Consider the following 17,357-nt stretch of genomic DNA (forward strand, 5'->3'; position numbering starts at 1 on the left):
CATTAGGGGGGTATACTTTCGGTATTAGACATATGTTGGTGTGGTTCATTGTTTCATCAAAACCATCTTCATGGAAGAACTGATTCACTTCGCGTATGATATCCTCCTTTACCACATCCCAATGTTGATGAAAGAAAACTGCAGAGAATCCATCTGGACCAGGAGCTTTATGCGGCCCTATTTGAAATACTGCATCTCTTATTTCTTCCTCTGATATATCGCGAACTAGATCTTCATTCATTGCCGCATTAACCCTCTGACCAAAGCCCTGAAAAACCTGAGGGAAGTGTCTGCTGATGTCATTCTGCGAGGTGTACAGATTGTCAAAGTAGTTCGTTGCGACCATTGCAATATTCGTATGGCCTCGTTGAAAGACACCATGCTCATCTTGTATCGAAGTTAACGTGTTCTTGATTCTTCTTGTACGGGAGACTGAGTGAAAATAGCTGGTGTTTTTGTCTCCTGCTCTTAGCCACATGATTCGACTTTTTTGCTTCCAAAATATTTCCTCTTCTATATAAGCCTGATCAAGGTCCTCCTTTATAACATTTGTTTCCTCCGTCGAGATGGAGTTCGAACTCATAGCATTATCTAGTTTAGCTCGTAGAACCTTGATTCTCTCCTCTGCATTTGTGCGATTACATCTCTTCCAGTTAGATATCTGTTGTCGGCATCTGCTTAATCGATGTGTAAGAGGTATTTGAAGAAAAGTTGATTGACCTGATCCCCTCCAACCCCTCTGAACAGCTTCTCTAAAGCCTTCTTTATCAGACATGCGACTATCATATCTGAAATGTCTTCTTGGTTGTTCTCTCTCAGATGATAAGTATGTAACCAAAGGCCGATGATCCGATTCTCCTAATTCCAAAAAGACTGTCTCTGAGGCTGGGAAGTCCGTAAACCATCTTGTGTTTGCCATAACTCTGTCTAAACAACAGTGAACCATGTCATTCCCTCTCTTGCCAGACCAGGAGAAACGATTACCAACTGCAGGTAAATCACTAAAGTCGCATTGTCTCATCATCATCTTGAAGTCTGTAAAAGAAGCCTCTGGTCTCGTTCTTCCTCCAACTTTCTCATGATTTCCTAATATTTCATTGAAATCACCTAGAGCCATCCAAGATACATTATATCATTTTTTTCCTCTTCTCTCTTCCTATCATTTTTCTACAAAACTAATTATTGTTGTAAAATAAGCAAAAGTCTGATGTTGTTCTTCTTTATATATTATTTTATGTTTAGTAATAAAAGAGAAAAATAGGCGTGAGATGATAATGAGATGATGGAGAGTAACGAGAAAAAGAGGTAAAAGCTAATCTAATTATATTCTTCTATCTCAATCAGATATACTCTTTATATAGTAGAGCAAAGTCGGTGGACGGTGTGAAGCGATTCGCTCCCTGTCTTCAACCTAAAGGTCTGATCGAGACCTTGTCCTTAACTTGCTTCTCCTTGACGTAACCTTGTCGCATGTTGACTTAGTCAATGTCGGGTGAATTTTATAGAACTTATGTTCTGTTCCCCGACTGAAGCTTTGGTTTCTTGCTTAAATTTGCTTGCGCTATTCACCATGGGAGGTATCAGTTTCAAGTTCTCTTCATCAAAGAGCCGATAGGAGTTTGGATGTCTTGTTGCTTAGGAGCTTTCATCACTGCTTTCATCTATGTTTGTTAGCTTTTATCTTTAGGTTTTTGCTTTTAATCGACATGTATTATGTTTCCAGGGATTGATCTTTATCCGCTGGTTTAAGACTCCGAGAGTTTGTTTAACTCGTCGGCTTTGGTTATCAGTTGTTGGCTTGACCTTCAGTTTGTTCTTATGTAAAAGATTCCAGTTAATGAATATAATCTTTCAGTGTTAAAAAAAAAGTAGAGCAAAGTCGGTTAAGAATCAGATATTTCACAAATAAATATTAAACAATAACATCAGTCAGTGATTTAATGGAGAAATAATAATATAATATGCAAAATGGATAATCATCTAAACCTTTATCTCATAACAATTATTACTCCTTTTTTTTTTAAAACCACAAATAAGCCTTTTAAGAAATCCCATTCCAAGAAGAGCATATTGTGAAGTTCGATAGCAAAAACAATAGCAAGCTTGATTAGTCAAACAAATGGATCACGGAAGCTTCTAATATTTCCACTAACATTAACATAAACATTTATATTCATCTCTACATCCTGTACAATTCGAATCCGTTATTAATTGTATCCCGAAACAATCCATCAAAAAACCCAAGACTCATAGCGTCTCTGTTTAAGGTTCTTAGGCTTTCGATTTCACCGACATAGACACAACCTGTCGGATCCAATCGATGGCAAATATAATAAAAGTCTTAGATCTGTCTTCATCAATTAGGACCCCAACAGCTCAAGTACATGACTGTCCTGAGAGAGTCCTCAGCTTGCTTGGCCTTGTCACCATCTTTACCGGAAGACACGACGGTGGTGGACGAAGAAGAGAACCTGTTCGCCTGAGTAGCAGATCTCACATTATTTCGGATACGTTGATTCACCGATCGGATCATGTAATTCCACCTGCATAGACCTAATTGGTCTTTGGAGGCCTCCACAGCTCCAATAGTTGCTGCCACTAACCATGCTTTGCTCCTTGAACTCATCTTTTCTCTGTGTTTATTTTTCTTAATCGCAAAAACTCTTGCTTTGTTTTTTGTTGTGTAAATAGATAATTGCTTTGTGAAAGTTGTCGATGAAGAATATGAGATTTGATGAGTTCGTTTATATAATAGAGAAGACGAGGATTAGATTTTGCCGCTTGTTAGTGCAAAACCAGACGCTGTCTTCCCCTGGTTTTCCCAAGTTTTGTCGTTTAAGTTCGGTGAATTGACTAGTCGAATTACCATTGTACCCAACTCAGAACAAGTCGGACGAGGGTCAATATTGTCTTTTAAGAGGTCTTTGATTACGGCAAGTGTGGCTTCGCGCACCTGGTTTTCCTGTACTTTATTTGGCGCTCGTGCAAATATACTCGATTGATTATTTTTTTTAAACTCAACTTCATACTTTGTATTAACCAAGCTGTTTACTCACTTTTTTTTTTGTTTTTTTTTTTAATTAAAAGTTTCATTTATTAATTCTTCCATAGAAGATATCACACAGTTACAAGAAAAAAGGAATTAAGCAAAATTGGTGGAACCTAAGAATTAATAGTTTTGATTCCTTAGCCACACTGCCAAGTTGTTGGGCACCAACTCCGGAGCTTCCGTCATCATCACTATTAGATATGGGCCTCGCTAAGTGCCAATGCCCAGAAGCTGACACGGCCCGATCCTAAAACTGAGCCTAAGACAGGAGCGACACGACGAAGCCCATAAAAGGAAGCAAGGTCCGCGCCGAATGCCATCATCACATCAGGGTGAGCAGTTCACCAACTCCCTGAGACGACCTGACAACACGCCACCGAACGATAGGAAGGAATAGGCCGAGGCTCCTACCGCGGCGCCGAACCTACTCACTGACAATCCACCGATCACTGTAGCGTGTCAGAAAGTAATCACGACGCACCCACAAAACCACGCAACTAAAATCTATAAAAGAAGGAAAAAGGATTACGGAGAGGGGAGGGAAAAATAGAGAGAAAAAGACTAGGGAGATAAAAGTAGCGAGAATCCCAAGTTCGTCTTTACGACTAGGAGTTCTTCTTTTATTCTTCGCTTTGGCTTTTTGTAAACACTTCCTTAAACGAAACCTTTGGCCCCCATTAATTATACTTATATCTTTGTTTAGTCTATAAATTCCCTGTTACCGGATTTAGGATTCAACAATTGGCGCCCACCGTGAGGCTGAAAGGTTTCTAACGCACGAAATAGAGTCCACTAAAAAGCCGAAATATGCCGTCCTTACCGACGTCATACGAGTCATTTAAAAACGAATTGCATACTGGACCAAAAAAAAAAATTTTGGCTAAATCCCGTACTCAGCCGTGAGGCGGAGACAACCTCTTTCTCATGTAAAGTGTAAACCTTTGAATATTTTAGGAGTAGCAACATATACAGTAGAATCTCTATAAATTAATAATATTGAGACTATAAAATTTTAATAATTTATAAAGATATTAATTTACAAAAGTTTTCTTATTTAGATTTTTTATTTTAAAATACATTTATTTTAAGATAAGAAAAATATTTGATTTTAGTGTATTTTATTTTTTGAAATTTGACATTTATATTAATTTTATTATATTATTTGGTATATTTAATATATATTGCATATAACTTAACTGTCGGTTTAGATATTGATATCACTCAAATTACCCTAATGAGTAAATTACTCTCTCAAATAAGAGGTTCAGATGTAGTACTTAGTGATCAAATCCACATAGACTCTAGGGTTACACAATAGATTTACAGTCTTCAAAATAAAGTTAGATTAATAGATATTAAGCAGTAATACTTTGTATTAACCAAGCTGTTTACTCACTTTTTTTTTTTTTTTTTTTTAAAAAAAGTTTCATTTAATAATTCTCCCATAGAAGATATCACACAGTTACAAGAGAAAAGGAATTAAGCAAAATTGGTACAACCTAAGAATTAGGAAGCATGATGCATAAGAACTTAACCAAATTGGCATAATCCCTTATATATTAAAGCATAAGTCACTTGAACACATATATCATTGTTTTACAATTTTTTTTTTTAAATTACACTGCATTCCTTTATTTTCAGAAAACTTTGTAATTGCCAAAAAAATAATCGAGGACCTCTTAAAAAACAAAAGACAATCAAAAGTAACAAATTCTTTAACCGCCAAAAAAGTAATCCATGACCTCACTTGTGTCCAAAATCAAGCAAGGGTAGATGCTACATGTTGCAGAGTGGAACGAGTTGCTTCTTCACTGGAAAATTTACCAAAGCCGGTGGCCGCATCCAAACTCTGAAGAACAAATCTGAAATTGATTCTATTTGCTTAAATGCCTCTGCCTCAAAAACTTCAACATTTACACCAGATGTGAATTCACCAAAAAGCTTTAAGCAATTGACCTCAGTCATTGTCGAAACACTTACGGAGAGTAAGCTTCAACTTTTCTTAAATTGGATCAACCGATGAAGACAAACATGCAATACTTGATTCTTTATCTTATTGAAATACTTTGGCCTATCACAATTTACAAGCGAAGATTGACTTCCTCAAAAGATAGAGATCAAGCATAACTGATAATAAGGTATAAGATCTCAGAAAAGCAATATGGATATGTAAAGATGAAGAAAGAGAGTACCCTTGAGATATTGCTGATCAAACAAGATCGGACCTTTATTGATTCAATCCGAAACAGAGGAAAACATCATCGTTGTAACCAGCTCTGTTTATGGTTGAAACACACACCAAAAGACTCGCCATAGCGAAGAGCTAGATCCGCATTCAGAAAATCAAGATCGATTTATTGATCGAAAAAAATTTACAAACAGAAAAGGGAGCTCAATTTCTTTCCCTTTGAAAATAGAAATCCAATAAGAGGGGTGAAGTAACCGAAAGAAAATAATTCATTACTCTATTTTTCAATTTCTAGCGGAATAAAAGGTTAATTTACTCCATAAATAAAATAATTCATTTTTATTTGTTTATTACTCTATTTTCATTTTTAAGTAGAGTAGGATTGAAGTAAAATTCAACTCTACTATAAAATTACTCTATTTTGGAAAAAAAAATTTTATATTAGAGATACTCTTAATATGTGCATGTAAGGTCAGCCAAAGTACAGTATCGAATTTATCGATAATTATTTTTGGGAAAAATGGCATAATATAAATGGCAATCCACGGGTAAAGATTCTAAAGAACCAATAATATAGTAAATCACAATTGTTCAATATTAATAAACGTCAAACTACCATTGTAAAATGTCCTTTAAATTACGTAGGAATTACTTTATCAATTGGCTTAGCAAACAAGAGGACCAAAAACGTTAAGCGGTACATTTTGGGAAAATATTCTGACATCTGTAAATCTTAAATCTTCGATTTGGTGTAAATGTTACAACTTTAATAAAACCTAGTGGTTGGCCCGAGATTCACCTAGAAAATTTGTATTTATGAAATATTTTATTTCACTTTTGTTTTTATTTAGAAAGTTGGATTATATATTATATGTGAATTATTATTTCCTTGGTTCATATTTTTTTAATACTTTTTTCGGTTGAAATTATTTGATATTATGAAATTCAACCTTCGTTTCGTTGAAGTTAACTAATTTTCATAGTACAATTCTTGGAAAAAAAATTAAAGGCCATTTTATCACGAGAAATTCTTGGGTTCACCCCCTAGAGTGAACCTATAGATTCACCAACCAATAGTGTTTGAGTATTTGATATTTGATATCTTTTAAAAAAGGAAACAAAATTGAATTTCCAAATTAGATTATATTTTAAAATAAAATAATAAAAATACATGAAAATAGTTACAAAAAATAAATTAATTAATATTGTTAAGTCTTCAGCAAAATACTAAACCCTATACCCTAAATCCTAAACGTTGAAACCTTAAACTTTGGATAAACTCTAAACGTTGAAAAATCTTAAACCCTAAATCATACATTAAAAACTAAATTTTAATAACACTAAACCCTAAATCCTAATCACTAAACCCTAAACCCTTGGGTAAACTATGAACCCTTGGATAAATCATAAACTCTAGGGTTTAATTTTAAATATTTTTGATTTAGAGTTTATGATTTATCCAAGGGTTCAGGGTTTAGTGATTAGGGTTTAGGGTTTAGTGTTATTAAGATTTAGTTTTTAATGTATGATTTAGGGTTTAAAATTTTCCAATGGTTTATGGTTTATCTAAGATTTAAAGTTTATAATTTAGGGTTTAGAGTTTAGGATTTAGGATATAGGATTTAGTATTTTGCTAAAGGTTTAACAATATTTATTTATTTTTATTTTGTAACTATTTTTATGTATTTTTATTGTTTTATTTTAAAAATATAATCTTATTTGGAAATTCAATTTTGTTTCCTTTTTTAAAAGATATCAAATATCAAATACTTAAACACTATTGGTTGGTGAACCTACAGGTTCACTCTAGGGGGTGAACCCAAGAATTTCTCTTTTATCACATAAACTTGATGTGATATGAATAATCATACCATAACAGAATAACCGACAAAACATAGAGCCTTATGAAAAGATCGAGAAATTCTAGCTAAAAAATGAGCAGTCTCATTATGTTCCCGAAGAATATAGGATATCCTGAAATCATTAAATCTTCTCTTCAGTTTTTGTATCTCGTTTAGGTCTGTCAATAAAGTCGGCCATGCCTGGGACTCATTTATCATCGGTATCAGGTCTTTACAATCAGTTCCAAAATGCTGACATGTTGAATGTTGCAACATGCTGTCCATTTCTCAGTTTAGCGCTTCCAGCTCCGAATGCAAAGCAGATTCTCTTCATCTTTGATTTCTTAACCCATAAGTTATGTGTGTCCAGAGCTATCTTCCAAACCCATCGACATCCACTGAAGATTGATGTAGAGGTCCAATAATCATCTATCAAGCATATATTCTCTAAGCTTAAGACCTCAGATGTTACTAATGATGTATGATTCACCCCATCAGTTGGTTCCTTTGCTGTGAACCATGCTTGACATTCTCCTTATGCATATCTGATAAGCTCAAGTGGGTCTCTACCAATCCCTCTGAATATTTATCATTACCTTCTTTCTATAGATACCAAATTATCTATGGATAAAGATCTCTGTCCATTTACGAGTCTTCAATACTTTTCTTCCTCCAAAAAAAGATAATCCATGTTAGTGTTTATGATGGGCACATGGGACATATTTTGATGAGAGGGTGTAAAGGCAAGAGTGTCGAGACCATGCTTACGTGGATATTTAAAGATAGCATGATTTACAGACTCATCAAGTTCTATACATCTTAGACAAATATCATCACCTCGCATATGGAGACGATTCAAATTCCTTGTCACTACTACATGTCATCTGATTAAATAAAATGACAGATTATTTGAAAAGCATTTACCTTCCAAGAAAAGGCTTTGAGTTTTGTGATACTTGGTTTTGTGTAGAGAACATCTTCTTTAGCCTTGAGTATATGTCTGGCAACCCATTTCCTGACTAAAATGTATACAGACTGTTAGGGAAATTTAATTCAGGAGCAAGAACATTCATGTTAGAGCAGGACGCCGATCTCTTGGTTATGGGTTCCAGCTTCTAGGTTCCGGTTTCCAGGTTCCGGCTTCTAGGTCAGATGATTCCTCCTGTCTCCTGGTAAAGAAGAAAACTTACAGACTCAAAAATGTCTAGCACATCGAACACTCTCGCCCTGCTAAAAGAAGGCCAATCGACAGCCAGTGCCGTGCGAAGGCTATCAGGGACCTAGAGCAAAAATAATTTATTTTATATCAAATATGCGTATTAATTTTTTTTAATACGAACCAGAAAATAAATTGTTTTCTTATCTTATATTTTAAAATTATTTTTAAGAAAAATTAATCTTATGAAAATTAATGACAAAAATTATATTTTGGTAACAACTGAAAATTGTATATACAAACTCAAATTATATGTAAGAAAATGTTTTCGACATTCAAAATAAAATATATACAATGAAATTAATATTCACAACAACTAAGTAGAAATGGTCATATTATTAAAAATTATTAAGAGATAATTATAGTTTTTATCATATTATCATATATTAATTATATGATTTATGAATATGAAGACTCCAAAATATACTAATGTGAGAGAGGGCTTGGGGCTAATGCTCCAAAATTGATAAGGTGAACACGGCTCTGTGGACAGCTCCCCGCGCAAATTACAAACCAAAGCACAGAGGCAATCAGATAAAGGCTCTAATCTTAAAATATCTGCAATCAACATCCATCTAGGGTTGAAATTTCCTATCGAAACTTCATTCACTTCAAATAAAAAAAAATACTTTTTTCTCCATTCATCTCTACGCGGAATCTCTATGAGGATTTTACAGTTCGTGTGAGGATAGAAATAGAAACTACCCTCGAACCCAAGATTCCTCTTGGTAGAAAAAATATTGATCACATTAAAAACAATCAACAGAACCTCCCCCCCCTCCCCACTTCTCGGGAAAGCACCAGCAGGCCCATGATGTGGCGTACCAAATTTGGGGTTATTTGGAAAAACATCTATCCTCAATCAGCATACGACTTCGGCAAAAGTGACATAATGGGAAACCAGCCGGCAATTTTTGAAGAAAATCGAGTGTTTGCACAGTAAATGCCTAATCATGTCACTTAATGGGTTAGGGGAAACTATTAAAGCAAGATTTATCACACAAATCTAGCCTAGTAAATGTCTAATCAAACAGATTGAAATGGCAATGAAGACATGATCATTCAGCGAAACCCATCTATTCTTGCCTAAAGGCTTACCTCGCAGCTTGAGACAACGAGCTCCGAGTCTACAAACAGCCAAGATCTCTAAAGCAAGGAAAGACACGTGCGCTCTAGATACACAAAGTAGTTGGAACAAACTGAGAAATATAAAATCACAAGACCAAGATCATTATTGATAGACTCTCGATCTTTTCGACTTACTCACCCAATATCTAAAGTACTTCCTTCTGAATTGTTTTATCTTTTGTTTTGTTCTTTGTATTTATCATGTTCCTTGTCATTAATATTAAGTCACGTTCTTGCAAGCTATTTTAGAGATCCGCTCATAAAAAACTTTTCCACCATTTCCCTAATTTGATTCCGTTCACATTAAAATTATGATTGAGGGTTTAGCTCCCACAATCATTAAACTGAATTGTGTCTTTACTTTTAAGCTTAATACCAAATTTTAGATAACTTGAACTCTAATTAATCTTAGGTCAAAACTCTACAGCATCAGCTTGAAGAGAGCAAATAACCTGAAAAAATTGCCTTAATTTTCAGTTTCGTTGTTGATCTCCACACCAAAAACTATAATTATAAAACTTATCATAGCAGTATGCAGTTTACAACTTACAACACAATTAAAGAGATACTTATCTGTGTCTTATGTGCGTGGAGAAATTAAATCAAATATGAGAAAATATATATGATCTCTTACGAACTAATGAGGAAAAGTTTTGTTAGTTGACTGACTCGACACTACTAATTCATCTGATAAAGGATCTAGTCTGTGCATGCTTCTTGTGAAAAAACCCGGTAATTGAGGCACTGGTAAAGTAACTGTGTTGCTAGCGAGCATTAAGATGATAGTTGATAACATTGGACGGTCATTTGGATTATCTTGAACACATAAGAGTGCAATATGGATGCATCTAGTGACTTCATTACCCTGATAGTTTCTTCCAATTGCAGGATTCACCAGCTCTAATGGTGACCCCTTCCTCCAAAGCCTCCAAGCCTAACAAAATAAAAAAATCAAGAACCTTGGTCATGTGTTTATAGATGTTAGATTGATGGAACATGAGGACTTTATTAATTTATGCTCACATAAGTGACCAAATTTCCACAAGTACTAGTTTCATCCATCTTGTAAACGCCACTATTTTTCTTGCCGCTTATAATCTCAAGAACTAATACTCCGAAGCTGTAAATGTCAGATTTCATAGAGTATTGACCATGCATTGCGTACTCAGGAGACATGTAAGCACTGAAAACGTAAAACTTTGGTTAATAAAATATATGCCATAGAAAAACGGCTAACAAATTCTTTGTGTGTTTCAGCTATTATGAAACTTACTAGGTTCCAGCAACTCTGTGGGTATTGCCTTGAGTTTGCTCCATTCCAAAGATGGTTGACAATCCGAAATCTGAAATTTTTGGGATCATGTTGACATCTAAGAGAATGTTGCTGGCTTTGAGGTCACGATGAATGATTATCAGCTGTGAATCCTGATGAAGATATAAAATCCCTCGAGCAATCCCTCCAATGATCTTGTAACGCCGAGTCCAGTCTAGCTGACTTTGCTTTTCAAAGTCTACAAAATTCCATGTACGACCAATCAGTCTAAAGCTGAGGAAGAATCCTTCGAGTTTGAAAGAGAATCATACCGAATAAGAAGTAGTCAAGGCTTTTGTTGGGAACAAATTCATATATGAGAATCTTTTCTCCTCCTTCCATACAGAATCCAAGAAGCCTAACCAGATTCCTATGTTGAAGTTTTGACACAAGAACAGCCTCGTTCCTGAACTCTCTTGTGCCCTGCCCTGAATTTTTCGACAGTCGCTTCACAGCTACTTCAGTCCCATTTGGTAACTTACCCTATATAACATTGAATAAAACAAAATACCGTACGTTGGTTACTTTTATGACACCTATATTAACTTAGAAAACTGTAAAACAGAGACCTCCTTACCTTGTAAACCTCACCGAATCCACCTTCCCCGAGCTTATTAGTGCTTGAAAACTTATTTGTTGCAGCTTCAATTGTCTTAAAATCGTATTGAGATGAATCCTCAGTTGAAATATCACTATCAGCTGTAAAGCAAGGGTGTACTAGTTATGCTTATTATTTTCTTCTGCTAGAGAAAACTATAAAGAGATGGAACAAGTAACTAACTTTCAATCTCAGTTCTTTGGTATGATTTTCTCCTCCGGCATAGAACGAGACCTAGAACAAGCACTATTAAGATGGTAACAAGAATCGGAACGGTAATGGCCGCGACAATTCCAGCTGAAATTCCTTTGCTACTTTTTTCTAACAAATACAGAAAATAAATGTCAAATATTTCAATTGTGTTTTAACAGTAATTAATTTATCTGTGAAAATACTTACCATTGACGGTCGTGTTTTCATCTCCATCGCCTGCAGCTTGTGGCACATTCACAGGAGGAGGAGAAGAAACCACCGTAATGTTTTCAAAAGAAGCCTTAGAGTATGTATACAAATCCCAACGGAAAAAGCAGCTTCGCCCCATAACAACGCCTCCTCGCTTCTGACCACAGCATGACTGGTAGTCTCTTGCACTCTGTCGCAGACAATATTCACAATCACCAGATGAAAGATCCGGTGTGCACTGCATCAATGCATATATATCCTGGAAAGTTTCTAAGACTGCACTATTCGCTGTATAATAGTTATTACTAGAGGACGGCGTGCTTTTTGGTGTAGACGCTACATCAATCATACGAACTAATAAGTCTTCCCATATCTTCGTGAACTCTGTTAGATTTGAGGTTAGATCTCCAGTGTTTGTGAGAGTTACACGCGGATCCAGATTTGCAGAACTGGAGATAGATTTGTTGGAGTAATGGACAAGGCAAAGCGTGGGCTCACCTCGCCACCAATATGCTTCTGTTTGGTTAGGACAACTCTCCATCAAACCATCAGATGCGGTCTTGATACAATCAGAACAGTCCTCCAAAGTTGATCCTGGGATGCACATCCCTCTTGCGTAGACACGGTTTGGTTCCTGTCCGATCAAACCGTTGTAGAAGAAGCCGTCTTGATCTGTGACATTGGAAGGAAGAGAGGAGAGGATGAGTCGGCGATTTGCATCGTACGTGCCGTTGGATCTAAAATTCCCATTGTTCATACATGTTTGTGCTGAAACTGATGAACCACCAAAGCTTATGAGGACAAAACAGAGTATTATTGGAAACAAACTACTCGTCTTCATTTTTCTTAAGAGATTACAGCAAAACCAAAATCAGTCTTTTTAGTATTTACGCATCTATGTACGTGTCTTACCAGCTTATGGAATCTCCGAAATTTCTATTGTTGATATCGACGTGAATCATGCACATACGGTCATCAAAGCGAGTGTCAAAAGTCAGATTTTGAAAGTCAAAATTCAAAGTTAAAAGTCAAAAGTTTTTTTCTTTGTTCACACAATAATGTTGAAAGTTTCAAATGTGGACTCAGAGTACGACACGAAGTAATTACTATACAGCGAAGCAGTGGCAGCCTCCTGGCAGTGGTAGGTGGACCAAAAGTATTGGGATATTGGTTAGAAAAATAGGCCCACAAATTAACCTCTCTCTACCTTTAGAGAGAGTTTTCTCTCTAATCCTTGTTAACACTTTCCCATCTTTCAGAAGGATTTAGAGATTCTACCTTTTTGTTTGTGATATAATTCAATCTCTAGACCGATTTTTTGTTGTTGTGTGTTTCAAGCTATAATCGGGCAGTGCAGTGCATTCATGTTTTTTGTTCTTTCTATCAACAGTCCATCTAGAATAGATCAAGTGGTGGTCAGACTCAAGAGAACTTTTGTCTGGCTGGGTCTGATCTATATGAGAAAAAATATAGTCTATGGTCCTTGTTTCTTTTACTAACGCGTACACCCGACTATTCCTACTCTGAAGAATATGAGACCCGCTTGAATTAATAAAAGTTCGCTTAGGCGAGTTTCGGTTTCGATCTTTGATCGATTTCAAGTTTCCGCTATATTGGGTATATCTTCCCGACAATCCTTTAGATGTGTTATGAATAAACTTATATTAAAGGGATAATGATACATTCCAATAGGGGTGGGCACTTTACCCGATATCCGAAGTGGCACCCGAACCCGATCCGAAAAACCCGAACCGAAATCCGAACCGAAGTAGCAAAATATCCGAACAGGTATTGAATAAGGAGATATTGGATACCCGAACCCGAACGGATAATACCCGAACCCGAATGGATATCCGAAGATAACCGAACATATGTATAATTAACCTTATATTTCTAATTTACATCTCTCATTTTATATAAAATATTTATATTGATACTACACATACTTTAAGTTCATATGATATACATACAATTACGGAAAAAAATGATTTGTTACTCACTTAAAATGCATGTCAAGTTTTTTATTTCAAAAATTAACAAAAAGTTATATCCAAAATTAAAAAAAAAATAACTAAATTAATGTCTTTTTAGTTTTAAAATGTTATGTCCAAATCTATTAACCATTCAATCTATTAAAAATAAAAAATTAGTTAATTGAAAGTTATATTTTTAAATACAAGAAACTTGAGAAATGAAAATTTTAGTTTTTTTTTTCAAAACCTAAATATCCGAACCCGATCCGAAATAACCGAATCCGAACTAAAAATACCCGAACCCGACCCGAAGTACAGAAATACCCGAACGGGTTCTACACCTCTTTACCGAAATACCCGAAAATCCGAAATACCCGACCCGAACCCGAACGGGTACCCGAACGCCCACCCTACATTCCTATATACTAGGGATTTATACTAATCTACATATTCCTATTCCTAGTTAGCTTATTCGATTCCTCTTGTATATATACTCTCTTTGGTTGATGAATAAACACACACTTCATATTACATTTTATGGTATCAGAGCTAAAGATCTCATATACCTAATTTTTTTCTGTTGATCTTCTTCTATACTACTACTACGGTTCATCAACCACCATGGCTGACATACCTACGTCAGCCTCCACTACTACTAATACTAGTTATACGCAGGCTACCTCCGGAAACTCATCTCCTTACTATCTCCATCCATCTGACAATCCAGGAGCTCTTATTACATCGGTTCTTCTTACGCATGAGAACTATACTGAATGGTCTACCGAACTTCGCAATTCCTTGCAAGCCAAGCAGAAAACAGGTTTCATTGATGGCACAATACCAAAACCAGAAGATGACCCTGAATTATCGCGATGGCTCGCTGCAAATTCGATGATTGTTGGATGGATCCGTACGTCAATTGATTCCAAGATTCGATCAACAATTACTCCTGTCCCTGAAGCACAAAAGCTTTGAGAATCTTTATGCTTCCGCTTCTCAGTCAAAAACGACAAACGTCTACATCAACTACAAGATGAAATCACCAACTGCAAACAGAACGGCAAACAGTTCTCGACTACTATGGTCGACTTACTAAGCTATGGGAAGAATTGCAGAATATGAAAACAACTTGTCCATGTACTTGTGTGGCTGCTGATGACATAGAAAAAGAAAGAGAAGACGCTAAGGTTCATAAATTCCTGTTCGGCCTGGACGACTCCAGATTTTCTAATATATGATCTCGTATTACTGATCTTAACATTGTTTACTCTCGAGTTATTCGTGAAGAACAAAACATGGCTTCTATTCGGTCTAAGGAGCAACGAATAGAAGCTTTAGGATTTTCTGTTAAAACAGAGTCTTCCCAAAACTTAACTCTTTCTACAACAGATGCTACTCCACCAAGATCAAGAGATCAGAACAGGTCATGACATAACAGAGTGTTTCTTAGTCCATGGATATCCCGAGTGGTTCCTTGAGCAACAACGGCTCATCTTCTTCTCGCGGTGGTCGAGGTGGTTGATCAAATAACAATCATGGACGTGGACGTGGGAGAGCGAATGCAAGGCAAAGCAACTCTCAATTCAACTCGGATCAAATCACATCGTTGATCTCTCTTCTACAAACTCAACAAAGCAATCTATCATCATAATGTTTGTCGGGTAAAACTACACTTACTGATGTGATTATTGATACAGGGGCATCACACCATATGACGGGTGATCTCTCATTACTACACGATGTCTATGATAGTCCATCCTCCTCCGTCACGTTTCCTAATGGCCGAGATTCCTATGCTACTAAACAAGGAACTTTGCGTCTTAGCAAAGATTACATGCTCCGCGACGTCCTCTTTGTTCCTGATTTTCATTGCACACTTATCTCAGTATCCAAAATATTACGTCAAACTGGATGCATATCAATATTCACTGATATATTGTGTGTTTTACAGGACCGTTTTTCGAGGATTCTGATTGGAGCAGGGAGGAATGTGAGGGGGTTTACTATTTTACTGGGGTTAAGGTTGCACGCAGTCATGGAGCTTCAAAGTCGAAAACCTCTACTTCAACTCTGTGGCATCGTCGACTTGGCCACCCTTCTTATAAAGTTTTATCTACTCTACCGGTGTTTAAGGATTTTAAGATAGATTTTAGAGATTCTCAATGCGATATCTGTTTTAAAGCTAAGCAAACTCATCAAGTGTTTCCAGATAGTTCTATTAAAGCTGATTTTCCTTTTGCATTGATTCACTGTGATGTTTGGGGTCCGTACCGTACCTTCCTCTTGTGGGGCTGTTTATTTTCTCACCATAGTAGATGACTACTCTCGCGCGGTATGGACATACCTGATGCTCAAGAAGTCAGAAGTTGCCTCATTACTTCGCAACTTTTGTGCTATGAGTGATCGTCAATTTGGACAGAAAGTAAAGGCAATACGTACAGATAACGGAACCGAATTCATGACTCTTGCCTCCTATTTCCGAGAAACCCAGTATCGAACATCAGACTTCCTGCACATATACGCCGCAACAAAACGGTCGAGTGGAAAGAAAACACAGACATATTTTGAATGTGGCCCGCGCTTGTCTGTTCCAGTCTAACTTACCTATTGAGTTTTGGGGAGAGAGTATATTGGCTGCAGCTCACATGATCAATCGGACACCATCGAATGTTCTGAATGGTAAAACTCCATACGAACTTCTCCACGGTCGTTCTCCTATATTTGAACAACTACGTGTGTTTGGCTGTCTCTGCTATGCTCACCAAAGACCAAGAGACAGAGATAAATTTGCTACTCAAAGTCGTAAGTGCCTATTTGTTGGTTACCCCTTTGGCAAGAAATCTTGGCGCCTATACGATTTAGAAACAAACGAGTTCATCATCAGCCAGGATGTCGTATTTTTTGAGGACCAGTTTCCCGGGGTCAAAACCTCTGTCTCTGTTACACCACCGGTTCTCCATACTGACCTTCCTATGGATGACTGGCTGCTACCTTCCGATACCTCGAATCATCAACATGAATCGATAAACCCTATACCTACCATACCTACCCCTGATCCTAGTGTAAACCCTACTCCTACTACACATGTCTCCGAAGTTCCTATTACACCTACATCGACCATATCTACAGATACTGAGCTACCAGCAGTTGAGCCGATAGTACAATGTACGTCTGAGACACCTGCTCCTGCACCATTACCTGCACCATCACAGTCTCCTCCTACATCACCTCCGACATCACGAGGCATTGAACCACCTAACTCAGGTTCTCCGGGTCTACTGGATCTTCTTGGTCGAGGCCATCGAACTAAGAAACCCTCTGTTCTTTTGAAGAACTTTCTCACTAATTCTGCGACCACGAACCCCTCTCACATTCACGCTCCACAAAATCAGAGTTCTTCGTCGATGGTCTCAGGTAAGACGTTGTATCCCATTGCCGATTATTCTTCTACCTCTGTCTTTAATGCTAAACACCAGGCTTTTCTAGCAAGGATTACTACAGATTATGTACCGAAAAATTACAAGGAAGCAGTTAATGATCCACGCTTTAATGGAGCAATGAAAACAGAGGTAACGGAGTTGGAAGAAAACCACACTTGGGATATTACAGCATTACCACCCGGGAAGAAGGCAATCGGTTGTGGCTGGATC

The 17,357-nt window shown here is 36.7% G+C and overlaps 2 protein-coding genes and 1 long non-coding RNA gene across 4 annotated transcripts; 1 reads left to right on the forward strand and 2 right to left on the reverse strand.

Annotated features, from left to right (window-relative positions):
* Positions 1-2,107: 2,107 nt before the first annotated feature.
* On the reverse strand, positions 2,108-2,797 carry LOC103840076. The gene has a single exon (XM_009116558.3). It carries the CDS (start codon positions 2,624-2,626, stop codon positions 2,357-2,359), a length of 270 nt encoding a protein of 89 aa, XP_009114806.1. The 5' UTR covers positions 2,627-2,797; the 3' UTR covers positions 2,108-2,356.
* A 4,100-nt stretch (positions 2,798-6,897) lies between these two features.
* Positions 6,898-9,665, forward strand: LOC117128304. The gene is made up of 2 exons (XR_004451583.1): positions 6,898-8,333; positions 8,788-9,665. It is a non-coding gene; the product is annotated as an uncharacterized LOC117128304 (long non-coding RNA).
* Positions 9,666-9,924: 259 nt separating this feature from the next.
* On the reverse strand, positions 9,925-13,520 carry LOC103840079 (cysteine-rich receptor-like protein kinase 11). Of its 2 annotated transcripts, XM_018654516.2 has the most exons (8): positions 12,647-13,520; positions 11,732-12,508; positions 11,516-11,653; positions 11,312-11,433; positions 11,007-11,217; positions 10,696-10,933; positions 10,446-10,605; positions 9,925-10,356 (listed from the first exon to the last, which is right to left on the reverse strand). In XM_018654516.2, exons 2-8 carry the CDS (start codon positions 12,489-12,491, stop codon positions 10,060-10,062), a joined length of 1,926 nt encoding a protein of 641 aa, XP_018510032.1. In that variant the 5' UTR covers positions 12,492-12,508; positions 12,647-13,520; the 3' UTR covers positions 9,925-10,059. The 2 variants fall into 2 exon arrangements, with proteins under 2 accessions (XP_018510032.1, XP_009114807.1); XM_009116559.2 differs by lacking the exon at positions 12,647-13,520 and having other exon boundaries at positions 11,732-12,640.
* Between the last annotated feature and the right edge of the window lie 3,837 nt (positions 13,521-17,357).

This window comes from Brassica rapa, chromosome A09, assembly GCF_000309985.2.
Source record: "Brassica rapa cultivar Chiifu-401-42 chromosome A09, CAAS_Brap_v3.01, whole genome shotgun sequence".
In the NCBI taxonomy this organism is placed as follows: Eukaryota; Viridiplantae; Streptophyta; class Magnoliopsida; order Brassicales; family Brassicaceae; genus Brassica; species Brassica rapa.

What these genes read in the sequence shown, in the direction of transcription:
- LOC103840076 (XM_009116558.3), bottom strand. Translation starts at nt 2,626, where the DNA reads ATGAGTTCAAGGAGCAAAGCATGGTTAGTGGCAGCAACTATTGGAGCT.
- LOC103840079 (XM_009116559.2), bottom strand. Translation starts at nt 12,575, where the DNA reads ATGAAGACGAGTAGTTTGTTTCCAATAATACTCTGTTTTGTCCTCATA. An exon ending in TGAAAACACGACCGTCAATG is followed by an intron (nt 11,654 to 11,731) that starts GTAAGTATTTTC and finishes TGTATTTGTTAG; the next exon opens with AAAAAAGTAGCAAAGGAATT. An exon ending in CACAGAGTTGCTGGAACCTA is followed by an intron (nt 10,606 to 10,695) that starts GTAAGTTTCATA and finishes TTACGTTTTCAG; the next exon opens with TGCTTACATGTCTCCTGAGT.